Here is a 27,868-nt window from a genome sequence, read left to right as displayed (position 1 = left end):
GGATTTTATGCAGGCTTCATCTCATGGTCATGATCAGTCATTAACTCCATTTCCAGCCCCTCTCCAGAGAATGAGGAGTACAGCTGAAAGTTCCAAACTTCTAATCATATCTGGTCTTCCTGGTGACCAGTCCCCATCCAGGAGCCCACCTAGAGGCACTTCATTAAAACAAAAGACATTCCTATCACCCAGAAAACTCCAAGGGTTTTAGAAGCTCTGTGCCAGAAGTGAGGGTAGCTGTTATTTTATTTCACGTCTGGTTGTGTACCCTGGGGTTTCCTGTGCTCTGTCAGGCAGCCTTCTTAGGCCAGATCCTGTTACGGTTCTTATAGGGTGCTTACTTGGTTTGTCCACTTTAAGCTCGCCCCATTTTTGATGTAAGTACAGCTCATACCCAGTGTAGGTCTCCTCACTTTGCTGTATGTGTAGTCCACCTAGCTTGGATCTGTAGCACCAATTATCTCCAAATTCTCTGAGACACATGTCAGGTTTTCCTAAAAATCCTTTGTACCTTTATTAGAGTAGCAGTATGGGGTGGACCTGTAAGTTTTTGCAGGTCAGTAAGCATCACTGCCTGTGAAGTGAGCACCCCTTAATCTCTCCAAGAGATTCTCTTGCCACCAGCCCACTGGGAATGAGGAAAAGCACACTCTCCCCTTTATCCCCACAAGGAGAGTAAGTGCATTCATTGCATTCCCAACTGAGATGAAAACTGTCAAAAGAAAACCCTCTCTTCCCACAGTGTTTAGCCTTTTCTGTAGATTGGCTATGGTATATAGCTTGGGTTGCAGAACCAGTTTTGTCTACCAGTTAACCAGTCCTTTGGGGATGTTTAGTGTCTCTTTTTAGGATATGGGAGTACTTACCCATTGTTCTCAGATCTGGACTTTGACACAACATTAACAATCCCATTTTTACATTATAGTGCACACAGTCCTTAGTGTATTCTCCTCACACCCCCCACCCCCGATCATGTAACCTGGATTAATGAAAGAAAATACCAAATTTTTAAATTTACTTCCTCTTATATGGTGGAGACCAACCTGAGAATCATAAATAAAATCTTGAGTTCATTTTGGCTCATTAGCTAAATAACTATATAATACAAATAACTGTATAGTTTCTAGGTTCTCATTGTCCTTAGCTATAAAAAAAAATTTAGGTAAGCCCTATAAGATCAAAGCTTCTATGGTAATTTTCTCTCTCATAAATCTGGACATGCAGAAGACAATAGTAGAATTCATAAAAAGTTAAGTGATAGCCCCTAGGAGTAAGTATTTTTTAACATACATGACAGACTGTTAATATTAATGAAATACAAACTGTTAAGAAGAACTTGAGCATCCTGTTAGAAAAATTACTAAAGGACATGAACAGAGAATTAACAACAGGAAAATTGCCAACATACAGAAAAATATTCAACCTGATTAGAAATTAAAACATGCAAATTAAAAGTAAGACATTTTATTGTATAGCAAAGATTTTTAAAAAATTAATAGCCATCGTGGGTAAGGATTGGAAAAATAGGTACTCTTGTGTACTTCCAGTGGGGAGTGTAAATTAATAGTAATTTTTCTGATGAGAAATCTTGAAATCATGATGCAAGTCTATATTGTTACAAAATCATGAGTGTTTTATGTATATACTTATATATGTGTATACTAAAGAAAACTGAAATACTAGACACCAAAATTTTAGGAATGATTATTTCTAATTGGTGGTTTTACGGATGATTTTTCTTACATATTTGTATAAGAAATATACACTAGATTTTTATAGTATTACTTTTATTAGTTTTAAATAGAAAAAAATGTGCATATTGCTAAAAATCCAGTTTATTTAAAGTTGTACATTAAAAATTAAGTCTCCTTTGCATGCCATTACCTCCAGTCATTCATTTCTCTTCCCCAGGGCTACCACTGTTACCAGTTTATATGTCCTTTCAGAGATGTTATTCTGTGCTGAAGCAAACTTTTTTTTTTTTAACATGAATGGTAGCAGAGCATACAGGGTTTTTTTAGCCTTTATTTTACAGCGCATATGAGAACTCAAAGGGCTGCCTATTCTTTTGAAAGCAGAAGTAAATATCCTTATATATTTATTTACACATGTATGCAAGTGTATCATTGATATAAATTCCTAGAAGTGGAATTATTACATCAAAAGAGATGTGCATTTAAAACCGTTCAGTACATATGGTTTATGACTATTGGAAATAAGGAAGAAACAACTCTCTTTCTCTCTCACACACACACCTTATATCCAGTCCATCAGGTAATGCTGTTGACTCTACCTTTAAAAATATTCAGAATCTGATCCTTAGCCTCTGCTTCTACTCTCTTGAAGGTACAAACCACCTTCTCTCACCTGGATTATACTTCCATAGCCTCCTACTGGTCTCCCTGTTTCAACTGTTGCGCCTTCATACATAGGAGACAGAGTAACCCTTTCAAAACATAGATTATATCAGCCTTCTGCTCCAACTCTTACCAGAGCAAAAGCCAAAGCCCTCACAGTGACTTAGAAGGCATGATCAGCACCACCCTTCCTCCCCAATAGTATCTGTGACCTCCGTGCCAATCACGTTTGCTCCTTATTCCCTCCACTGGAGCTACTCTGGCTTCACTGCTGTATTTTGGTTTTGCCAAGCATGCTTTCACTGCAGGGCTTGGCAGTTGCAGTCCCTAATGCCTGAAATATCATGATTCACTCCTTCAGGGTCCTTCTCAGCTATCATCTTGTTGGAGACCACCCTGTATTTTAAATAATAATCTTCCATTGTTTCCAAAACCTTGCACTTTCCCCTTGCATTATTATACTCCATTGTACTTACTACCATCTAATATTTTGTGTTGTCCAGCCACTATCCACTTGTAAATATTGAACACTTGAAGTGTTGGTGTAATTGAGGAACTAAATTTTTAATTGTATTTAAATCTAAAAGCTGATACTCAGTTCAGTTCCTGGAAAACTTTGAAGTATTTTGAACAACTTGGGTATGTGAATCTACTTTTTTACTGTAAATTTTATGAAATTTAGATCAAGTATTTCTGATGAAAATTAGCATCCAAATTGAGATGTGCTATAAGAGTGAAATACATGCTGGATTTCAAAGACTGAATAGGAAAAAATGTAATAATCTATTAGTAGTTTTTTATATTGGTTCAATGTTGAAATAATAATTTGGATATACTGAGCTCAATAAAATTTATTAAAAATAATTTCACCTCTTTTTACTTTTTTCAGATGTAGTTACTAAAAAATTTTGTGTGACTAATGTATATTTTTTGTTGGACAATGTCGCTCTACTTACGGAGTTGCTTATTGTGTATCTATAAGAGAGCTCCATGTGGGCAGCAGGGGTTTATTTAGTCTTCTAATCCATACCCAATCAATAGCTATCCAATGAATCTTCTAAAATAATTGAGTAATTTGAATGAATTTCCCTTTTTAAAAAAAAGCTATTATGAATAAAAAAAGAGAAAGTGAAATTTGTATGCATATCCTACAACCTAAACAAAAAGTTACTCATATATATATAGAATGCTTATAAATAAATAAGATCCAAATAAGAAAGGCAAAAGATACAAACAGGGACAGGTAGAAATCCTAACAGCTAATGAATATATGAACAGAATTTCAACTTCATTCATATTTTTAATAAATCCAAATTAGAATGTTATCCTGTGCTTACCAAGTGTAACAAAGATAAAAGTTATACATACCTCTCTAGAAGACAGCATTGTAGTCTATATAACCAACTTTAATTCTTTGACCTAGTTTTTTTATAACTAGGAATTTATTTTTAAGGATGGAATTACAGATCTGTAAAAAGATTTTCCTATAGTTCCATTGCAGCTTTATTTGTAATACCAAAATTGAGATCAAACATAACATTCAGGTTGCCAGAGTAATCCAAAAATGAATGGATTCATGATAGCAGCTTTAATAGGAAAATACTTTAAAATTTTGTGCTGGTCAAAGTCTAATAAATTTTTATTTTCCATTAATGTGTAGGAATAATTGATGGTATGTATACCAAATAAAATGTACTAAAAATATCTATAATCCTTATAAAGTAAGTGCTTTATTTTTTCAATTCCTGTCAGTTAGCTATATCTTAACAACCCTGACTTTTAATGGATTTGAGGCTTAAACTGAGTAAGTGACTTTGTTCAACATCTTTTAACCAGAAAGTAATGACATTTAGTTTTCATTTCTAGTACATTAACCATAGGTCATTATAACATCTCAGTTTACTCCACAATAAAAATGGGAAACTATTTTGTGGAAATAATTTTATATAACTGTGTATTTAATGCTTGTTTCATCTTTCTTACCTTTCAGAATTACCATGAAATTATGACTCGTCATCCTGAGAATTATCAGTGGGAAAACTGGAGTCTAGAAAATGTTGCCACCATTTTAGCCCAGCGGTTCCCCAATAGTTATATTTGGGTGATAAAGTGTTCCCGAATGCATTTGCACAAATTCAGTTGCTATGACAATTTTGTGAAAAGTAATATGTTTGGTGCTCCAGAACACAATACTGACTTTGGAGCTTTTAAGCACCTTTATACATTATTAGTTAATGCTTTTAACTTAAGTCAGAACAGTTTGCTGTCAAAGAAGAATGCGAAAGATTTGAATAAGGACTCCAAACCATCTAATTGTAGATCCAGTTCTCATACTGCTAATGGTTGCCAGGGAGAAAAAGAGAGGACCTGTGAGAAATTTGATGAGTCTGCCATAAGTTTTTATCCACCATCACTACATGGTGCTTCTTTCACTTTGATTGGTTTCAGTAAAGGTTGTGTTGTTTTAAATCAGTTGCTTTTTGAGTTGAAAGAAGCCAAGAAAGACGAGAACATAGATGCTTTTATCAAAAGCATAAGAACAATGTACTGGCTGGATGGCGGTCATTCTGGAGGAAGCAATACTTGGGTTACTTATCCAGAAGTCTTGAAAGAATTTGCACAGACGGGGATTATTGTTCACACCCATGTAACACCTTACCAAGTATGTGATCCAATGAGATCTTGGATTGGAAAGGAGCACAAGAAATTTGTTCAGATACTTGGAGATTTTGGTATGCAGGTGACTAGCCAAATTCATTTTGCAAAAGACACTCCCTCCATAGAGAATCACTTCAGGGTTCATGAAGTATTTTGAGCTTACAGGAATATGAATGTATTTGTTCAGTGGAAAGGCCTAAGCACTTTGAGTGTGTTAGTCCAATAATGAGATGTAATTCATAGATGCATTGTCAGTTTGGGCAGGGGGTGAGTGGGGTGGGGGGAGGAAGTACACATTCCTACATATGAGTGTAACCTGCAATAGTATTCCTTGCTTGTGAATGTGAAGTGTTTTTGCTATGGACTGGGTTAGAAGTAGTTCATCTGAAATCTAAAAGGTGGTTTGTGATAATCCTACGAGGAGATATAAGACCCTTAAGAAGAAAAGGTTCAATGTAGTCCTTACAAAAAAGGTAATTAAAGTTATTGTTAGAAATAGTTTATTTTCTGAGTAATGTTTGAAACTAATTTTGGTGACACTATAATACTAATTAGCTATTTTGGCACTCAAAACTTTTGAGTGGAAATACTCCATTTCAAAGTCACACTGATGTTTTTTTCATCATTTTGGAATAAGTATATCCCACCTCTTTTGTGAACTCCTGGAGTCATTCTTTAATGTGTCACCAACTTTTTTCTTGAGTCAAAATGTATTTGTTTCCAAATATAGAAGTGCAATGGGGTAAAGTTGTTTTTAAAAAACATTACACTAACACTGTGGCTTAATTTTTAATTGACAATTTTTGGATATGACATGTTGGGGTTTCTTGAATCTTAACCAAAAACCAGTTCAGAAAATTAAATTGAACATAATTATGTACATTAGGTAAAAATATACTACAGATTTAAGATCTTTTTGTAAGTCTTTGAAAGAGGTCAACTTAGGTAAAATAAATAACTAATATTGTATTTATTAGTGTTCTATTGAAAAGGAAACAGATTCTATACATCCAGGTCATTGTTTTCCAGAAGCATGGTTTTGTCTGCCAAAAGAAAGCCTTTCATTGGCCAAAATGAAAAATTATATGACTATAAGAAAATTACCAGAGAAAGTTTGAAGAGAAAAACGATTTGATTTTGGCTCAGAATATGAATTTGCTTAATACTGCTCTGTAATTTGAGTGAGGTTTTTTTCTGCCCACTTTTCTTGACCTAGATAAATACATTTGAAAAACCAAGACCTAATGCATGTCAACCAACATTAAACATAGCTGTGTGATGACAATAAAGGTGAACAGTCACTTTTTTATTGTTTATTAATAACTAGCTTTTGCAGGTCATGAAATAAGCAGGGAAGTAACACTGCTTTCAGACTGAAAAAAAAAAGACACTGAAGCTTAGCATCTTAATAACCTAGAGGACCTACATTTATAAAATAGAATTAAAATGTTAATTTCTTGGTTTTCTTCCCAGAATTATTTATTAATGACCCTATAAATACATCCCAGATATTCAGACTTACAATAAAGGATTATTTACCAAATGCTTAAAAATAACATCTCTTAATACTATACACTACAGAATAGTACCTCTCAATGGATTGTTGTTTGTTTACTTTTAGGACAAAGTAGTTTTATATTGCTTCAGTTTCTTCAGTTACCTACTGTTTTGAGACCAAAAATTCCCAATGAGGAAACAAATCAGCCTCATTCTAGCATTTTATTGCCTTGTTTTAAAGCACCATGATTAGTTGGGCAGCTTCTTGAAATTTTTAATAACCTTTAAATCCAATGTGTTTTGAATAGCTAAATTAGTGAATGCTCCAATAAGGGAAAAAGGAAAGGCACTTATTTTTACAGGATTAACTAAAATGGGAAAGTATGACTTTGAGCAGAAGGATTCATTTTAAAAATCTAAGATATTTAAGAATCTGGGTCTTTAGCTATCCAGTCATGTGACTGCTCAGTTATAATTGCTATATGTCAAATGGATATTGAGAATAACTCATTGGATGCCTGGAACCACCACTGCATCAAAGTAAGACACAGTGTAGAAAAGTAGAAATACTTTCTTGAATGAGAACACTTGATCCATAAAAGTTATTCTACATTCAAATATTTTGTCTAATACTTCAGATTTGTTTTCTCCACATTTAAAACTATTGTGAATGTTAGTGTCCTTTTGGATCGTGCCTTTGTGTCATGAGTCTCAGCAGAAAAGTAGTTATACAAATAATGTGAAAGTTGTTACTGTCACAGCATGAATGTACAGTTCTATTAAATTTAATCCACAGAAGTCTGTTTAGATGTGCATTGTATTAGGTTTGTTAAAACTTCAGATCATCTGGAAGTATTTTCTCCACTTTGCCAGTTTCAGTTTCTATATGTTTTCATTAACCTCCATGTTTTTTCAAATGAGCAACTTTGAACATTTCCTGTAAAAATGCATCTCTTCTCACCTTTAAATTGCTCCACAAAAATTCACGTTATTTTCATTCCTTCTGTTGTATTTCCTAGAGAACAAAATCTTTCAAAAGTATGTTTTTCCTTTTCTTCACTGATCATCTGGGGTATCTGTATTTCTTTAGCTGTCCTTAAGAGAGTTGGTTAGCATATGGTGTGATCTATTACTTTCTATTTCATTTATGTAATAATATCTAAGTACCCACTAAGGGCAAGGAAAGTCTAGGTTCTGAGGACATAGTACAAACAAAATAGTCCCAGTATGTGAGTATAGAAATGTATACTAGATTAAGGCTTAAAAAATAAAATATGAAACAAAAGGTAGTATTCTTAAAAGAGTACTCTGTTTATACTTCATTTAAGAGCTTTTAAGAGAAAAATGCTTTAGATAGACTTCATCTGTAAATTCAGGTTGCTCTTTATAAAGGCAGAGAGGCCTAGCTGCTTAGTGGTAGAGACAAGCAGTCACTTAAATAGTCATTTTAGTATCCCACTTACTGGAACTTTATAGAATACAACTTAGGAGTATTTAAGACACCCAAAACACTCAGTCTATATGCTTGAAATAAGACTTTACGGTAACACCCAAGATATGTGGGTGACTGCCAATCTATACACTAGTTCCTCCTGACTACATCTGTTTTTTAGCACTAGGGGAGAGTCACAGCAGCACAGTTCCAACTCCATCCAGATCTGCATTCTAGCTTCCTGCATATTTTTTTTCTCACCTTTTTAGATTTAGCTTCCTATCTGTCGGCAAGTTTAGATAGGTGAGAGAAAAGCCTAGCTACTAAGGTTCTTTCCAAATGTTCACATAGCTGCTGTTGAAAGTATGGAAAGATACAAAATAAGCCTTGTTGACTTTGTTTTCCTTGTTTTGGTATTTCATGAAAGTGACATTTGAAATTAATTACTGAATAAATGGAATTCCAGTATAGTTATATCCAAGACAAATAATGTTCATGAACTCTAACTGTTACAATCTACACGTGTATTTTTAAAATTTATTTTGAAAGAATATTTATAGGGGCAAAAAAAGTTCAGGTAATACACACTGCAAACTCCAGTCTGCCCACCTACTTGTCTAACTTTTCAGAAGCAGTCCCTGCCACTGGTTTCTTGTGTATCCTTCAGAGATTAATTCTATGCATGCACAAATGTTTACTTAAAGCATACCTTTGTTTTACACAAATGGTAGCATGATATACCTAGTTGTGTTAATCTTAATTGCCTTGGCAAAATTTCTTGCCAGTATATAGATATATTTCTACCTTATTTGTATAGTAAGTATTCCATTTTTATATTTTGCTCTGCTGTCTACCTGTTCATCATTTAGTCTTACTTTGTATCCCTTGTTTACCTAGCAAGCAGCACAATGAGAAGTTTTGCTGGCAGAAAAAAAAACATTCTTTTACGCATTAGGTCAAGCCCCCAAAATAGCTAAACAAAAACTACATAATCTTTCCATTAAGTATTTGAAATGCACTACACCTAAGGGAGAAAGAATGGAGAATTACCAATCTGGTAAGTGTAGTTTCTATCACCCAGCTGTATGAGCCTGGACAATCATTTAAGCAATCGGGATTAGATGATTTCTAAGATATTTTCTGAGAGCGTTCAGCAGTAAAATTCTAAGATATGGAATTCCTGAGAAGTTGCAGCTAATACATACTGTATAACACCTCACACATTAAAACCTGTCTCATTTGGGCTCAACCAGGTAGGCAAAAAAGATTAAAATTTTATATTTAAAATAAACAGACCCTAACATTAAAAATTATGACCCAGGAAATAATTTAAAATCTTCCCAAAGGGTTCATCATTCATCTCTGGCTTTCTAGATACTGTAACACTGCAACAGGAGCTACCTCAAGTCTCTTAGCAAAGGATTAACCTAGCACCAGCCATCAACCAAATGCTGGCTCTGAATTACTTTGTATTTTTGTAGCAACCCTATAAAGTTCAAGTTAGTTCTTACTTTAAAGATGAGGAAAAAAAGCTTCATGAATGATAAGGTCATCTGTTTGCTTCCCAAATATACAAACAAAGTGAATATTCACCTGGCAAATCGTAATCTCTGTTTTACTTAAAAGTTTTCTCTACATGACTGCATATACACTAAGCACCAATTTTCTTAATCATTTAAAAAAAAAAAAGCAAAACCAACTAGGGCTTATTAAAATGCTGACTATAAATACTATTCAAACTAACAGGTTTTATCTATTTTTTCTTTCCCAAGGAAAAGGAATCATTATAATTGTTTGCTTAACCTAAGGAAAATCAAAGATCAAAATCTAATAATTACATCTAGCTAATACCACAGTTCCTTTCCTGACACGTTTCATTTCTGACTTGAGTAACTAATCTCTCCCCCCAAAGATGCATATGAAGTTCAGAAAATTTTTTTTGTATATTTTCCTTTCTTACATGATTTCCCTATTATCCCTGAAATTAATTCAAATGCAAACACAGGATATGAGTGGATTAATCTTTCTAATAGAGAAAATTATCTTCTCCATAATTAAAATGCACCAAATTGAATTACTCAGATTGCTTTAGATGGGCACTTTGTATTCAGTAAATATATTTGTTCTTTCTTCAGTGACACTGCAATATAATTACTATGTGCAAAACAAAGAATGACACAGATCCACATACAATGGCTCATTGTCTTTAATTACATTATTGGGATCTCTCCTGTGTTTGTTCTTAAAAAAAAGGAAAATTTCCCCTTAAAGGGATAGACAGTAAAGCACTTAGTGGAGAAAACTTTTAATTAGGTTAAAGTAATTACGTTATAGCCACAGGTATAAAATAAAACGTGTTTTCTGACATTCAAAACTGAAAGGGGCAGATATTAGGTGCTAAGAAAAAACATGATTAAACGTTTGGACAAATCACAAAATCCAAATTATCACCTAATCCAGTTCTCAATTCTGTTAATGTAAAAACAACCTATGTAATCTATCAAGTAGAGGTAACTATATCAAACCGTAACACTGAATCAGTCACAAAGTTGGGGCCTTGGCATGTTTCAAAAAGCTCAAAAGGTTAATGTAATAGACATTGTTGGATGCCTACGTTTTTTTCCTTATCAGAATACTGATTTCAAAAATCCATTCTGACCCTATATATACCTAACATGCCTCAGGAAAAGAATTCTACTTCCAGCTCTAGTAGACTGACTGGCCTGCTTACTCCATACCCTTTGCCAGCAATGACTCGCTTAAGGATGAAAGGTTTAAGCCACTTCAGATCAGTGAGACCCAAGGATTCTGGGAAAGCTTTCACATACTAAAGAGAGGGCCCCTGGAGTCTAGCCTGACTCCTCCACTGCATGTAAATGAAGATGCACACAGCCCCAACTGCTGCTGGCAATCATCCCATGACCACGAGGGTAGCCAGCCTTAGGAGGATGCCAGTGCTGCAGTTGAAAACAGGAGGAAAAAATCCTAGAGGTTCTTGGTGACACTAGTAAATCACTGGATCAGAAACACTGAAGCCCGTTCTCCCAGTAAACTTCATATATAATGATTCAATATACTTTCTTACGTTTGTCACTGTAAGCTGTATTTTAGTTATTTGCATCTGAAAGCTAAAGAGCAGTCCCAGCACAGCATTGTTTTAACCGTAACCTGTATTAAGTAGAAACCACACAAATACCCCTTCACACTTTACCTGTAAATCTGAGATTGATTTATCCTTCCTGTCTGAACAGAGTGCATCTTGGAAAAAAACTTTATATCTTGTACTTTACCACTATTTGAGCTGAACTGTATTTAAAAATGAAATTCATTGCATTCACTTCATTATTTATTCAAAATTTTTGCTATAGGCTTTGTCTTGAATATGTAAAACCATTCGCCGTGCATAGAAGTCCCTGTATTCCTCTGGTAATTCAGCCAGTGTTTTTAAGGCTCTGTCCAAAATTTGTGCAGCTCTTGATGCTGCTGTAGGATCTTTGTTTCCATAGGTATCTGTTTTATCATAGCATTCAGATGGAAGGTGCTTCCAAAAGACATTCACTCCCACTCCAAACTCTTCAGAAATTACATTATGGAACCATAAAGCTGGAGGGAAGTTTAAAAAAAAAAGTTAAATATAAAACCTACAGTTTAAAAAAAACCCAAATGTCAGTGAAATATCACAAATTGCATACAGCCAATGTAAAAAATACTTCTCGTAACTAGATCCCTTCGTTAGCACACTCCTAGCTTTTAACAGAATCATTTTAACTTTTATGAACTGCCAACCAATTTTAAGTGTCAATAGCACAACCCTACGTTTAAAACTTTTGTAAATAGCAATTTTTCCTTTTAACTAGGAAGATATAATAAAGTATTTGTTTTGTAGTTCTGTAATTTGGGGTTGTGTTTTGTGTTATTTGTTTACACTTCCTAAGTCACAACCACATTAAAAGTGTTTATTTTTTAACACAGAACATTTCAGTTATTTGAGCATCTTTGACCTTTTTTGATTCAGTACAGTACTTTTGTTCCAGTTTTATATTTCTAATGCAAGTATAATTATATTTCAGCTCCTTTACAGTAAGTATGTAAAACTAAATGCAAATATTTTGATGTTGGAGAGGATGAGTAAATTTTATATTACATAGGTAACTAATTTTTACTTCTACTATAAAGTTTACTTTTTCATTTTTAATTGAGTCTAGTTTTCAAAATACAGGTATTACAAGAATAGTTCTAAAGTAACACCACAGTAAGACAAAGATGAAATGCTAGTCACATCAAAAAAATGTTTTACCTTGTGAAAGAGAGAAAGTTAGATTTACAAGATGCTACATTTTAGAAACACTCTACAGGTCCTCCAGGTAAAACAAAACCTTAAAATATTTTAATTTACAAAACTAGTTTAAAACACAGTTTTAATTTTTACTCTTTTACAATCTTTTTTTCCTTATCTGCTGTAACAGGAAAAATAGCTAACCATTCTGTTAAGTTAAAATCCAAAGATGGGGCTTCTGCTTTTCTGCTTGTATCAAACTATATGCAAATGTTCACTATCTCTAGCTTTTTTTTTAACTTGTATACAGACTAAGAGAAAAATTCATAGCCCTTCACCATGATCAAAAAATACAAAAATCAAAGATTTAAATATTAGCAATGGATTTAGCGACTTGTGTGCTGGCTGTTTTCATTGTATATAAGAAGTCAATGTATTAAATTTTTATAGACAATTATGTGAAGGATATTGTATCAGGTCCTTGGGGAACAAAGTTTAACAAAGCATGGTTATAATCTAGCTTCAAATGAGGTCATACTTTTATGAACACTTTACTTAATTCTATCACTGAAAAGTGGTGATGATTATCAATATATATTAACTTAGATATGAGAAATACAACTATATAATTAGAATTTGTTAATGTATCCCTCTAATCTTAATGATTTTTATAATCTTAAGGCATTCACTTTTGAATAATAATTATAGATATTAATTATATCACTGGTTACTAACAACTAATGCCTACTTATTTCACAAAAAAATTAAGTCACTAATTCAGACTGTAGAAAAATAATGCACACAAGAGATATCACAGGTGTTGAGACTATAACTGATATTTAATAAAATCTTTAATCTGTTTGGCTTTGAAATATAGTTACCATTTATTGGTAAATACTTACGTGACACAGTTCTATAATATGTAAGTATTTCAGAAGTGAAATGATTAAAAAGAACAACCGGGCATAATCTTTTTCCAGATACAAAGCATCCTGCTTGGTGTTATTTTATAAAATAGAGTGTAATAGGTTGCCTTTGAAAAACAAGACAATTTTATAACAATTTGCCTAAGCATACTTTAAGCACACACACAAAGAGGTATGTATAAAAATCATCTTGTACAGGACAGCATACATATAACAAATCTACTTTTGTACTAGAAAAACCATAAAATGGATGACTGAGAGAGTACTATTATATAAACAGCAAATTACTAAGGTCTAAAAATCTTACCGGGGATAAATAATACATCTCCACCTTTCAGGGAACATTCATACCTTCTAGCCTTGGAAAACAGTGGATATTTAGCTAAGTCTGGTTTATCTATATTCAGTACTTCTGATTTAGTACCTGAAAAGTTCAAAGAAAAGAAAATATTGATTGAGCAAAGTTAGCATTTTTAAAAAAGTAATCACAAATAAAAATTTGAAATTTTATTTTCTGAACAATTACTATTCTAAACCTAAGACAATTTTCAATACCCACACTTATGACCATTGACATCCATTGTAATTTAATTACAAAAATCTGAAAATCTCATTCTTTACATAGCCTATCCTTACATGTACACAATGGAGAACATAATACATCATAATTAAGAAACCCTAAAGTGTTTTATTATGCATAAAGAGACTTCTCAAAAAGAGTAACTGAATAAACTAGACCTTAGAAATACAAACTTAAAAGTACCTGATAAGTATAAATATTGGGCATCTCGAGGACTGAACAGTACAACACGCTTTTTTCCTGTCACTTGTATTAAGAAGTTATCCATTACCTGCAGACAAATAAGAATTTATGGATAAGCAATTATCTAAAATTCAAATAAACAGAACCAATGGTATTCCACAGTTAACTGTAAATCCTCTTTTAATAAGACTTGACTTACCTTATCTAAAATTCTTATAGTAAAATTGTAATCTAAAAATTAAAACATTTGTATTCCAAACACAACTGTGCCTTTATTAAAGATATTTCAGCAGCACTGCCTTAAAATGGGAAGAACCAGCGAGTCATTAGGAAATCTGAAGTGAGAAAACTCCTTGCCATAACAGATAGAAAGCACTTAGAAAAACTAGTTATTGGGAAAGTACAATGTAGTGCCACAAGCACTGCTGAATTCTTTTAATATATGGCCAGCCGTTAACTCAGTTATAGGGATCTTGACTTCCAAATTATTTCTGTAATACTATAACCAGCCAAATTTTCTTCACATAATTATTAATGGAGTAATCTTGACTTTTCCTGTGCATACAAGGGTACACTTTGTTGGCACAGATTGTAAAAAATGTTAAAAGGCAGAACTACACAATTCTTAGCTAAGGAATTAAAATACATACTAAGCAAGATATATTCATGATTATTTACATATCATTTCTACCTAAGCATTTCTTCTTTTATCACTAACCCGTCAGTTTGTAAATCTATATAACTAGCATTCCTTTGACTTATTCTTAATTTAAGAAAAGCTTCATAATATTCCACTATAACTCAAGATAAAAGGGATATTACTTAAAATTTAAAATGTAGCAAAAGAAGTTAAAAATGCAGTTATATAACTTTCTCACCATATCATTCATGTAATACCTTTAAAAATATGCTAAGATTTTATGTCTATATCATTTAATTATAGAGTTATGTTAAAATCCTCCAAAGAGGTCCTCAGCTGAATTATAAAATACATTTATAAAACAATAGTTTGATTTAGGACATTTTAAAAAATTCTTTTATCTCTGGGAACCTATTAGGTATTGCTTTAGCATCCTTAATTTCTCCACCAAACACTAAATTATAAGCAATACTAGATGTTTAATATTTTTTAAATACCTACAGTAACGTATTTAAGCAAGTAAAATTGTAACACAACAGAACAAATGATCAATATTCTACACATCTTGCTGCTTAACAAATACAGTAGACATCTGGCATTCTGAAGGTAAATATATCTATTTCTTCAAATTGACACTTCTTAAGCTTCTGTTTTTCTCAATAATAGTTCCATCTAGTCATGGGTTTTATTTCAACATCCTCATACCACAACCTTATCATTTCAATAGCGTTTCCCCCTTCATCTGGTGGTCATTCTTCACACATTTTTAAAAAAACACTTCAAAAAATGTGTGTGTGTGTGTGTGTGTGTGTGTGTAATGAATCAAGAACAAGACCACAGATAAATGCAAATGCAAAACTAGGTTTTAGCATTAGCTAAGCAATTCCCTCCCATATCATCACCTTGCACAGTGCCTATTTTCAAACCTCACGTTTCAGTATATTACATGTCCAAGATCTTTACGGTAGCCTACACAAAGTTGAACTGAACGTTAAATCTATAAATGCTAAAGATCTACTGTAGCTTTAGATTTCTCATGTAAGTACCATACATCATAGTGGGTCCAAAGTTGTAATCCTGGTGAGCTAATTCGAAAAACACTGGAAAAAAAATGTTCCTCTTTGAAGAATTTTGGAAACTTAATATCTCCTTCCAATAGAGGAAACTGCTTTCTGATATCTGCAACATCCTGCATTGAGAGAAACACAGTAAGAATTTTAATAATAAATACAATATTGGTTGACATAATGCTTATTTTTCCTAAGGCTGCCAAAAGAGACCATGATGTTAAGGAGAAATGGGGCAAAACTTAATTTTATTACTTCTTTTTGAAAGGCACAAACCATTGAGAAAACAATGGAAAAAGATAACAGATAATATGTCAGTGCTTCAAAGTACTAGAATGTGATCACAGCCAAGACATAACCTTTCAAATGAGGAAACAGAGGACTGTGTAACAAGACTGCAGATTCAACAATATCAATATTGTTAAGCCTAATATGCTTCATAAATACAAATCGTACAATTGTCATGCACTCTAATATCAACTATTTTAAGTTTAGGAGTCAGTAAGTTGAACATTATCAACTATGTAAAATCTTTGGGACCTCCTGAAGGAGGAGAATGAAAGAAGGTGAAAACTAAAGGGTGACGTAAGGGGAAAAAAATAAAATCTTCCTTAGTCATTTTAGGGACCACTTCCTTATCACTGTAGCCTATTAATTTGACTCTGAATACACATCAACGCTTCTATAATGACTTCCAGGGTTTTTATAATTATTTTAGATTATACTGTATTAGAATGGCCTTCTGTAAAACATACAGTAGAAAGGATTTCTTAATTGTGTAGAAATTAGATGACTTTAACACTCAGATTCTACAGTCCTCTTGAAAACTAAGTAATTAACAAATCTTTTTGAAAGGCACAAACATTGAGAAAACAATGGAAAAAATAGAACAGGTAATATATCAGGCAGTAAGTATAAAAATTACAATTCCAGTTAAAATACATACATCTATTTATATTTTAAGCATTTGTTTTACATTCAGAATTCTCACCTTTCTAGGGTCTTCCCCAAGTGATCGTAAGTAGTACTTCTCTTCCTTAAGTATCCACAGAAAAAATAACATCAGATTTATTTTAAAATATTATGAAGACAGAAATGAAGGAGTCTTAAAATCTAACCCAGAGTTCCATTTTCTTACACTTTCTACTAATGCTCTCTGGTGGCCATATGAAGAAGTACCTTTATATGTTGCTTGTAATAACAACTAGATTCACAAAATTTTAAGTAAAATAAATTCTAAAGGCAACACAACACACATACCACATGTAAAATCACAATGCTTTAGACTTTATACTCCAAATTATTTAGACTCCTAACAGCATTTTAAAATTTAAAAGAATTCCCATTTTGTGGAGCACACATGATCTCAAGGTATTGAAGGCCAACAAGTTTCTTTAATATAATCCCAGTGTAGAATGGGAGATAAATAAAATACTTTATACTTTTAAAATAAATCTAAAAATATGGAACACTGCATTTCATCAAGCTAAGCCTATCCCTGATTATAAATTCTCAAGCCAAATCCTTGAGTCAGCTCATGTATGAATTAGAAATAGTCCATATTCATCATATTTACTTATTTTCCCTAGTTTTTAGACTTTAATCTTTATACTGTCTCTATTTCTTTTACTTCACTTGAATTCCACGGCTACTTAAATCTGTGCTGCTTCTTTCCCATGGACAGGAAGTACTAGAGAGCAACAGTATATACATGTTAAAGCATGGCTGTTAAGTTAAAAACACATTTTCAGGTACAGCAAATAAGACTCATCTTTAGGAGACATTCTAGTCATACTATAGAATCACAGACCTCCAGAGTTGTAGGGATCTTGGTGGTAATCTGCTATAATCATTACCTGATGAGAGAACTGTGAAAATGTAATATACCTTTTACAACCAAACTGACTACCAGCTCTGCTAGCTCAAATGCAGGCAACAACTTGACTCTAAGCTTTAAAAAGCAGCTTATTTTAGAAATGTGTTATTGAGGTAACACAGTGAATTTTATTTAAATGATAAGTCTCAAAGACATTTAAATTGAATTATTTAAAACTGGACTATACTGCAAATTAGAATTCTGCATTTAATCTAGAACAAATGTTATAGCAAATGCACATAACAGAAATCACATTGATAATAAATAAGTTAATAAAATATAGAAATAGTCTAATAGCCAAAAAGATATGAAAATAAAGCTCTCCGTTAGCATTTGAACTTGGCATGCCCCACTGAAGCATTTTCAAAGGAGGTAATATTAGCTAACATTTAGTGAGTAGTTCTTATATGTCACTGTGCTTAATACTCTACAGATTTTATTTAGTTTAGCATCACAAAAATCTTATGAAATAGGTACTTTTGTTATTCCTATTTTATAGATCAGTATACTGAAGCACAGAAAAATAATTTGGTCAAAGTTACAGAGCTCATAAACAGCAGAACTAGGATCTGTGGCATATACAGCCAGACCTTAAGAATGAGTATCAGAGAAGCCTATAGCTCTTATATATCTGATGTTCTTTTACAAGAAAATCCACTTAGTATGTACTGACTAATGCTTTCTAAAGAAAATGCTAAAAACAATTACCTCTGAAATAAAGAATTCTTTATGCTTTTCTTCAGCTGCCCTCTGAACCAATTTATCAAAAGGTAAAGTTCTGAAAAAACACAAAAGAATTCCTGGATTTAATAATAATAAGCCAATGAGTAATACTCTTAATATACACATACATACACACACATAGGCTTAATTGGGGATTGTATATATACATACATTATTGGAATTGTAAATTGGAGATTATATATATATACACATACATTTATTGGAATTGTGTATGATCTTTTTTTACAATATCCACAATTTTTATTATAACCTATTATGTGGAATTCTACATTTTAAAAATTATTTTACTGGTATGCTTATTTGACCTAGTTTTTCTGAAGTTTTTATTTCAAAGTTGAAGTTTTTAAAATATGGCACAGATGGATCCTTTTCAAATGTCAATATCTTCCTATTACAAGTTACTGTTAGAAAAATGTTTCTATTTTATCTGGTTACCTTTGGAAATACATAGATTTTCAAGCTCTTACTGCTGCCTATTTTCAAGTGTCATGGTCCAACAAGTTTTGTGATGAATGGGACAAACTACTGGTGCTACTCTGAAGGAGAGAGCAGGCAAATGTTCCAATGAAGGGAAAGCCCTTCCCCGTTGCACTCATCTGCCTGCCTTCTGCCACGGCCGCAGAACACAGAGGCCCACAACACTGTTCTCACACTCCTTCCCCACCTTGTCACTTTAAGGCTTCTGAGGAATATCTCAAGGAGCCTTCCAGTGAACTGACCAACTTTTATTAATTCTTCAGTATTTCTGACTGAACGCCTATCTTCTTCCATTCTGGTGAATAGGGCTGAACAGTGCAGAAGGTAAGTTTGTTTCCTTTACCTCACACTCTTGAGCCTGGGGGGCTATCTTTGCTCCAGGTTATCTCTTCAACCTTCCACTCAAAAGTAGTGCCCCTTGTATGAAGACGACACTTTATCAGTAACATCAAGACAGTGAAGTTCAAAAGCATCTGGGACAAAAGTCTCCCCTCTCCTCCCCTACTGCAGTCTAGCCTCCAAACCTCTGATTAAGAGTTGTAGTCTTTTCACTTACCAAATCTTTCCACTTCAAATCTGTATTGGGGAGGTGAGGAGAAAGGGTTAGTAAAATGTGTTTTTTTGTTGGCTAATCCTTTTTCGTTCTCTATAAGACAACTGTGGGCTTATCTTCTCCTAACCATGTTTTCCTAGACACATCCTGGGTTAAGATAAATGTGGAATGTCAGCTGCGCCATCACGTAATACTGTTAATTGTAAAAATGACCCTTGATCGGTGAACTATGTCTGGACTAAAAGGCTGGTGAGTGAACCATAAATACTTCTTAGGAAGCAGAGGATTTGGCTTCCCTGTGCACAGTGTAACTCTTATAACTGAGATGTCCCTTGGAAGAACCTAGAAGCAAAGTATGAGCCATTTCATGCAGCTGGTTTCTGTAGACTATGTGGTTTAACTAAGAGTGTGTGTGTACCCAACTATATAGTCTCGTTCCCTTACAACAAAACTGTGACTTGGTGAGCCAAAATACGGCTCCTGGGTTGGTATAACAACTTCCACTGATACCATCCTGCTAGAATGTTGCTTCCTGTCATATATCCTTTTGTAAAACTGAGTGAATCTGATGACAGTTTATGGACTAGTGAGGTTCTGTAAGTGTGAATGTCTATCTGAAATCAAGGACACTGCTGTAATTATGATTCTCAGATCAATCTCCTACTATAGTTGCTGGTTAATTATGTCAAGAAATTTACTTGGTATCCTCCCATTCAATGTTTTCATCTCTGATCTTACCATGTATCCTTCATTTCTACCAAAGTAACTTTGCAGAATTTGAGAACAATGTGGAAGCCTCTCTGGCCTAGAGCTACATCTATAATTGGTACAGTTTCCCAGGCTTAGCTTTTTTACTAGGCAGAAACCAGAAGTGTTTCAAGACCTTTATGAGAACAGGACAGATAAGAGTATCTCAGTCCAGAGAAGCAGAAGTCAGGTGCCCACAGCAACCTTTTCCCTACCTATTGAAGCTTCTGCAGAAGCACAGTTTAAGAGGGGGAAATGAGGTATACAATTGGTTAGTTCCATAGCCTTGAGATCTTACCTACCCTCTACATGTTTCAAAGAGAACAGCATCTGCTATGGAAGTTCTATTTGTCTGGACTGGCATACAGACCAGCAAGGGAGACAGTGCCAAGGAGGCATTAGGATCATGGGCTCCATGGAGTCAGGCGAATGTGGGTTTAAGTCCTGGTTCCATCATTTCAAGCAATATGATCTTGGGCAAGTTACTCAATGTATTTGAGCCTCTATTTTCTCATCTATATAATTATCATTAAAAAAAAAAACCTAACTCACAGATTGGTCTGAAGTTTTAAGTAATATAGTCTGGGATGCTTGGCATAGTATTTGATATATATCTGCTCAGTAAATGTCAGATTGTAGGGTTAACAATGATAATATACCCATTAGCAGAATTCAAACAGTTACCAACATTTAAAAAAAGAAGAAGAAAAATCTTCACTGTCCTGTTCCCCATTTATAAAGGCTGCTTGGCAAAATCAAGATCAGGATTGATTCAAGTATATTAAACAATTAAAGCAGGATGATAGAAATTAGATTACGTGATAGGTAGAAGCAATACAGCAAAGCTTCTTAAAGATTCAGACTTTTCTTTTTAATCTATGATCAGAAGAATACCAGCAATGCCCTCTCACCACACAAAACTTTTCTTGCTCACAGCATCCTGACTCTGGAAAAACAGTGAGAGCTATCAAGAAGAAAGAAGTAAAAGCTAAGCCTTGGAAATATATTGATCTTCAAATGTTTAAAAAGCAGAAATTCAACCTTAAACTGAAGTGATAATAATTATACATGTGAGTAGGATTTCTAACTCTCTAGTCTCTCTTTGGCGTAGGTGCTTCCCTTCTTTCCTATTCCCTGGTAACTGCCAAAAATGACTAAATCCATTTTTTTCTTGCACTAAGAAAACAATTTTGCATCTCTTTAGTAGCTCTATTGAAAGGCTTGGAGGAAGCTGGAATAGGAACCATTACATAGTGTATGTGCTCCAAAAACAAGTTTCAAAAAGTTTATAGAACATGAAGAAACATCAAGATGATCCAAGATGAAGTTTCAATACCCATTTGTTATGGCATTTGACTCCCTGGGAAATAAACATCATTAACTACAGGCTGAAAAATCCTCTTCATTCCAGCACTGTTTTCTACTTTCTTGATGTACTAAAATATGAAAAGTTCTGACACTTAGAAAAATTTATGGCAATTAAATTCAATTAATGACCTATTAAAAACCAAAACTACAATGGTGAATATTCAGAAGAACAAAAACTGAGCAATGCTTTGGCAAGCAGCTATACAACCTTTGAAAACTCCAATGAAAAATGAAAAGCCCTGGACATTAGAAGCTCTGTTTAAGTCATCTCTAAATTCTGGAAGGACAGTGACAGCTACCTTTTCTTCAAAAATCAGCTTTTTTTTTGAAATACATGGTTTTTCAATAGATTAAATTTGCTGGGAGCTGCACATGCTCAGAATTTGAAGGTCATTTTTTAACATTTTTAATGAAAGTCTTGGGATAGGATAGTAAATCTATAGGGCTACAGCATTTATCAAGTTTAGCTACTGAGCATCTTTTATTATTTCTTGTTTACTTTTAAGAGATCCTAAGCATAAAATGGCAATCACAAGGGAAGTTTAAAAGCACTTAAGGTTATTTGTCAGAAGAGAAAATTAAGTATAATCTTTTAAAGTTACTGAAGTTGACAAAAGATTATGCCAAACACAGCAACTATTTCTGGAGAGGGCAGAAAACGAAAACATGGGCTTATACTTATCTAAAAACAGTATCTGGAATTAGAAAATCTTCTAAAAATAAGGGTGTTAAAAATCAAAACAGGTTATGAAGGGAAATTTATTAGAATTTCTTAATCCAATAAGTTACTAATGTAGTAGAATTAAGTAGTTAATGAAGTATTAAATGACCACAGCACATCTAACTTTAGAAGTGACTCTACAGATATTCTTTGTTCCTTCCATGACTCCAGAATGTATTAGGTATATACTCTATTTAAAAAATGGTCTTTGGAAATGTCTTTGCATAATTATATAAAGTCAGAATTCTTGTTTCTCAAAAGCCATTCTTTAAAAATAGGTGAGTTATTTCATGATCACATCAAACTAGCCAAACAATGCAATGTCATTGTCTTTGTATGATAATGAAAAAATATTTTAAAGATTTAAAAAGTTATTTGTACCCCCAGAGTAAACCTCGGAAGAAATACCTATATACAAAGTTCTTACTAATGAAGTCCATCTGAGCAACTGCAGCAACATGAATCTTAACTTCTTTCTTCCCTCCGACTTGGCTGAGGTACTCCACTGTCCATTTGCTTGTACATGCCCCCAGATCAATTCCTTCTAACACTAGAGGTTTTCTCTGTAAGTGGGGGAAAATACAACCAAAAATTAGGGAAAATCAACAACATATCAGGAGTTGTACTTGGCAACAGAGGGACAAAAACAAGAAGTGATTCTTGACCAAAAATACTCAAACTCAAACCTTTTGACAGTTCATACCGTTAACTAAAACAGGAAGAAGACACATGTAATATACTTAGAAAAACATTTTTAACATTAGGGAAAACAAAACCAAACAAAAACAGCAGGATGATCAATACCATAGAAACAACAGAAATGTTAATAGTATTTAATAGGATTTAAAGCATTTTTGTTACTTCTAACAAAATATGTGATTAAAATTTGTACTTTACAGTCAAATCTTCTAATGTTTTGTTACCGTTTCAAACTTACAGAAAAGTTTCAGCACCATTTCAAAGAACTCCCATATACCCTTTACAATGATTCACAGTTAAATTAACATTTTGCCCCATTTACCTCACCATTTGTTCTCTCACTATGTGTGCATAGAGAAGGATAGATGATTAAAAATGATTTAATTTTTTCTGACCTATTTCGGGGGTAAATTGCTGACATCACGCCCCTTTATCTCTAAAAACTTGAGTATATTTCCTAATGACAAAGACATTTTCTTACATAGCCACAGAATAATTACCAAAATTACATTTAACAATGGATATACTACTACTCTACTGTCAATACCAAATTTTGCTAATTGTCCTAATACTATCAAAGTTTGGGTTTTTTCTTCCTACTTCTGAGATGCCACATTATGTTCAGTTGTCATGACTTTTGATCTGGAACAGTTCCTCAGCCTTTTTTCTTTGCATGACCTTGACATTTTTGAAGAGTACAAGCCAGTTATTTTGCAGAATGTCCCCAGTTTAGGTTTACCTGATGTTTCTTTATGAGTAAACTCAGCTTATGCATTTTTGGAAAGTAAATGCCACAGAAGTAATGTTGTGTCTGTTTCGAGGGCAACACATCAAGTGGCACATGATATTCTATCTTATTTTTTTGACTTTTTGATCAACTGGCAATTCCTGACTGAATCAAGTATTGCTATGAGTGCAAATACTGATTTTTAAGAACTCTTATCTTCTACATTAACTGGCATTCTAATGTCAAAACGAGCTCTAACTTCTCCATTTCTTTTATTCACTGGGTTATACCCATTGATATCATTTTGATGCCAAATTATCCCAGATATGGCCAGTAGGAACCCTTCAAGCTGGCTCGTGTCTTTTACCTAAGCACTTCCTTACTTTATGGCAAAATAACACAATCCAACATCTTTTATACTTTCTCTGCCCCAGCCATACAGTCATTCCTTCAAGAAGCTCTGATTCCTTTTAGTGAGGAATGCTATTTAGAAACCATGACCTGGGCGCTAAGTGTGTTCACTGCTATTGGGGCTATTCAGGCCTTCTCAGTGGACAGAGTTAGGAAATATGTGCAGGTGTGTATATGACCTCTCCTTAATCCCCAAATACATATACACATGTACACCATACATGTATATACCTGTATCTATTTATTTCCATATGCACATATATATATATATATACACATACTTAAAGGATGTTATGTATGAACCATGATACCTCCAATCTTGATCTTATACCTCAAGATTCATTCTAAATCTTTATTGTTTATGTATTTGTAACTCCCTTCTCTAGCACTGAGAAACCTAGTCCGTATCATCCTCAGTGTTTAATCAATTGCACAATCCCAAAATTCACAGTAAGCAATTTCTGTTGCTAAGTCATACCACTGTAAAAAATAAGTCTACTAACTTGCATTTGGTATTTGTTTGCATTTATTTTTGTCTTTAGACTGAAGACATATAATCAAAGTACTATGTCCAAAAGTGCCTGGGTTACTTCTCCTCCCACCTCTTAGCTGGGTTCACTTGTTATTTTTTATATTCTGTATTAGAGTTTTTAATTACTCATCAACCTTGTTAATTTTATTACTATTACCTTAGAATGTAAAACATTAGTGTGATCCCCAAGGTCAAAACTATACAAAAAGATCACCCTATCTACATTCTTCTACCTTGTCTCACCCATCCCCTGAAGATAATCAGTCTTAATAATTTCTGGCTTACTGTTACCTTTTTTTTTTTTTTGCAAAGTGATCAAAAACATATACTTCTTTCTTTTTTTAATACACAAAAAAGTGGCATACTACTTATTACAGTATGACCCGAGTGTTGTTTGCAATTTCCACTTCATAAAACTTAGTGATGCTTTCTTTGTGATATATCCTGTCTTGTCAGGATATATCTTTCTTTCACAATTTGCTTTTTTTAAATTTAAAAATACAGTTGATCCTTGAATGACATGGGGGTTAGGGATGCTGATACCCCATGCAGTCAAAAATCTGCATATAACTTTTGACTCCCCAGAATTTAACTACTAATAGCCTACTGTTGAGTAGAAGCCTTACTGGTAACATAAACAGTTAACACATAGTTTGTATGTTATATGAATTATATACTATGTTCTTACAATAAAGTAAGCTACAGAAAGAGAATGGTTTTTCAAATTGCCACAAATCCCCCAAAATGTTCCAATATATTTATTGAAAAAAATCTGAGTGGAAGAGGACCCACGCAGTTCAAATCCATGTTGTCAAAAGTCAAACTGAGTATTGTCGAAATTACTGCTATCAGTTCAATTATCTCCCTCATTCTTTTTTTGCAGCCTAGTACACCATAGTGTAAATGGAGAATTTAATCACTATCCTTTCCATAGGTTTTTTAGGTTATTTGCAATAATTGTCAATATAATAAATACTACTTAGATAAATACTGTTTGGATACGTATTTTTGAATGTGTATCCCCAGAGTAAATTCCAAACAGGGATCACTAAATCACAGAGTAAATACACTATTTTGTCAAGTATGCCAAATTCCCCTCTGTGAGCGTTGTACCACTTGGCATAAAGTATGAGAATGCCAGTTGCTTCACGCCACACTGAGCATATTATTAAACACCTTTATGATTTTGCCAACATAAGAAATGGTATCTCAGTGTAGCTTTCTATTATGAATAAAGTTGAACATCTTTTCATGTTTAGAGGCCATTTTTAGCTTTTTTTGTCAGCTGCTTAGTTTTTTATCAGATTTTTGGCCTTCTTCCCCTTAATTTTTAAAAAGATCTTTACATACTTAGGCTTTGACTGCCCTTTTATGAAAAACATATGCTGCAAATATTTTCTCCCAGATTATAGTTTATGTACTCAAATTTTAATCTTCATTACATATTAATTTTGAGACAGCTAGAAAGTCCATCCATAGACGTAGATTATAGAGGAATTTACCCGTTTTCTAGTACTTGTACAGTTTTTTTTAACATTTATATCTCTGATCCACTTAGAGATTACTCTTCTGTATGGGTGTCAGTTTTATCATTTTTGAAATGACTATTCAATTGCTCCTGCACACCATTTATTTAAAAATTCATCTTTGCCCCAGTGAATTTAAAACATCACATTCATCACGTACTAAGTTTCCCTATGAATGGCAATTTCTTGATACACACACACATATATACATATATGAACACACATAGTAAATATGTATATTTATGTATATGTGATATACATACACACACACACACACACACACACACACACACACATATATATATATATATATATCTCCAGATTTCTATTCTCTTTCTCTGGTCTGTCTATTCATGGAACTGCATCACATTGTTAATTATTACGTTTAAAAATTTGATAGGACTATGCCCCCTTATAGCTTTTCCTTAGTGTTTCCAAGTAGAAAGGTCATGCTTTGCAATTTTATTATTAATTTCTAGTTTCATTACATTATGACCCAAGTGGTGTTTGCAATTTCCACTTCATGAAATTTAGCGATGCTTTCTTTGTGATATATCCTGTCTTGTCAGGAGAGATTAAATTATAAAATACCTTTGGTATGCATCTTACAAAGCACATCCTTATACATTATTTGATCTTCAGAATCTGCCTCGCAGGCCTCTTACACTAACATATCCTGAGGCAGGGTGGGAAGGGCAACACCCATACAGGACCAGTCCCCCAAGTAAAGGAAGGCTTGATACCTCTCTGCAGGTTACTAACTCCTGATAAAAAGAACTCCATCTGACTTTTCTAATACTCTGAAGTGTAGCTCTATGACCACCCTTACAGATGTAAATATCAAGTAAAATTGCTGGTGGTGGGGGTGTTCTACCATAAGAAGACTGAATGGTAACCTTGCGGACTTTTTTCCTCTATCTGCTAGGCTCTTTATTCTCGGTTTCTCTGAATCCTGGACTCCCTTGCAAAGCACTGCAAGTAAAAATACTTTTTTTCCCCTTAGTATTTTTTCTAAGTTTTCTTTTAAAGAACTAAAGTTCAAAGTACGCACACAAGAGATACCAACGTCTAAACTAGAACCTAGGTTGGTTAGAATCAAGACCAGTGGAGCTTTCCTGTTGACTCAGTGCAGTGAAAAAATTACTCCTCCAAATCCAGGAACTCGAGTAAACAAGCGTCGTTTGGGGGCCGCGAAACCTCTAAATTTTAGGAAATTAGAAGGAACATAGGGAGGCGAGTGGGTGGGTGGTGTGTGTGTGAAGATCTCCCTTCAATGCCAAGGTAATGGCAGAAACCTCCTGCAAGGCCGCTCCTCACAGCAAGCAGCGCTTATTAGGCGAACCGTTCCTGGCCCTCGGTTCTCTGAGGTCATCCTGCTCCCCAGAAAAGTGAAGCTCTTCTCTCGAGAAAACGCAATAGATGAGCCGGTCGACATACCCCATGCGTCCTCTCCCTCGGCCACAGAGCCGACCAGCCATCTTCGGCCGCCCGCCGCATCCTCCCCACAACCCTGCGTCGAAAGAAACCAGCTCGGAGCCGCCCGCGCGGCAGGGACGGGTATCCCCTGGCCGTCCTCGGGGCAAGGCCCTCACCTGCGGGTAGAGCTGCTGCATGAACTGCTCCTGCGAAACGCCCTCGAGCCGGGGTACCAAGAGGCGATCCCCGGCCATGGGGACTCACACATCGCCCCTTCCAAGACTTGGGGGCCTGGGCTCTCCCGTGCTCCTCACTGGCGATCCGCCCGGAAACACGACCCGCAGAGGAAAGGTCCGCGAGGCCGGCCCCTCGCGAGAGCCGCTGGTCCCGGGAGCCGGGCCGAGGGCCGAAGGGCTGGGTGCCGCAGAGGTGGGATCCGGAGGACTCGCCAGAGG

At 34.3% G+C, this 27,868-nt stretch overlaps 2 protein-coding genes across 7 annotated transcripts in view; one reads left to right on the top strand and one right to left on the bottom strand.

Moving 5' to 3' along the window:
* C6H2orf69 (chromosome 6 C2orf69 homolog) overlaps nt 1–21,399 on the top strand; it is a 26,367-nt gene extending 4,968 nt beyond the window's left edge. Inside the window, exons 2-3 of one of the 4 annotated variants that reach the window (XM_057503816.1) lie at nt 20,950–21,083; nt 21,221–21,399. In XM_057503816.1, the coding sequence (XP_057359799.1) occupies nt 20,950–21,069 (120 nt within the window). In that variant the 3' untranslated portion in view covers nt 21,070–21,083; nt 21,221–21,399. Of the gene's footprint in view, nt 1–4,347; nt 6,572–20,949 lie in introns of those variants that run through there. The other 3 variants (XM_057503815.1, XM_057503814.1, XM_036900506.2) reach the window with 3 other exon arrangements.
* On the bottom strand, nt 11,278–27,815 carry TYW5 (tRNA-yW synthesizing protein 5). 3 transcript variants are annotated; one of them, XM_036900507.2, is made up of 8 exons: nt 27,590–27,815; nt 22,511–22,665; nt 18,201–18,270; nt 16,608–16,652; nt 15,601–15,738; nt 13,910–13,997; nt 13,454–13,570; nt 11,278–11,547 (listed from the first exon to the last, which is right to left on the bottom strand). In XM_036900507.2, exons 1-8 carry the CDS (start codon nt 27,665–27,667, stop codon nt 11,291–11,293), a joined length of 948 nt encoding a protein of 315 aa, XP_036756402.1. In that variant the 5' UTR covers nt 27,668–27,815; the 3' UTR covers nt 11,278–11,290. The 3 variants fall into 3 exon arrangements, with proteins under 3 accessions (XP_036756402.1, XP_036756403.1, XP_036756404.1); XM_036900508.2 differs by lacking the exon at nt 16,608–16,652; XM_036900509.2 differs by lacking the exons at nt 15,601–15,738; nt 16,608–16,652.
* Nucleotides 27,816–27,868: the final 53 nt, after the last annotated feature.

Source organism: Manis pentadactyla, chromosome 6 (genome assembly GCF_030020395.1).
Source record: "Manis pentadactyla isolate mManPen7 chromosome 6, mManPen7.hap1, whole genome shotgun sequence".
In the NCBI taxonomy this organism is placed as follows: Eukaryota; Metazoa; Chordata; class Mammalia; order Pholidota; family Manidae; genus Manis; species Manis pentadactyla.
The sequence above is the reverse complement of the archived record's forward strand: the minus strand, read 5'-3'. Positions and strand labels throughout refer to the sequence as shown.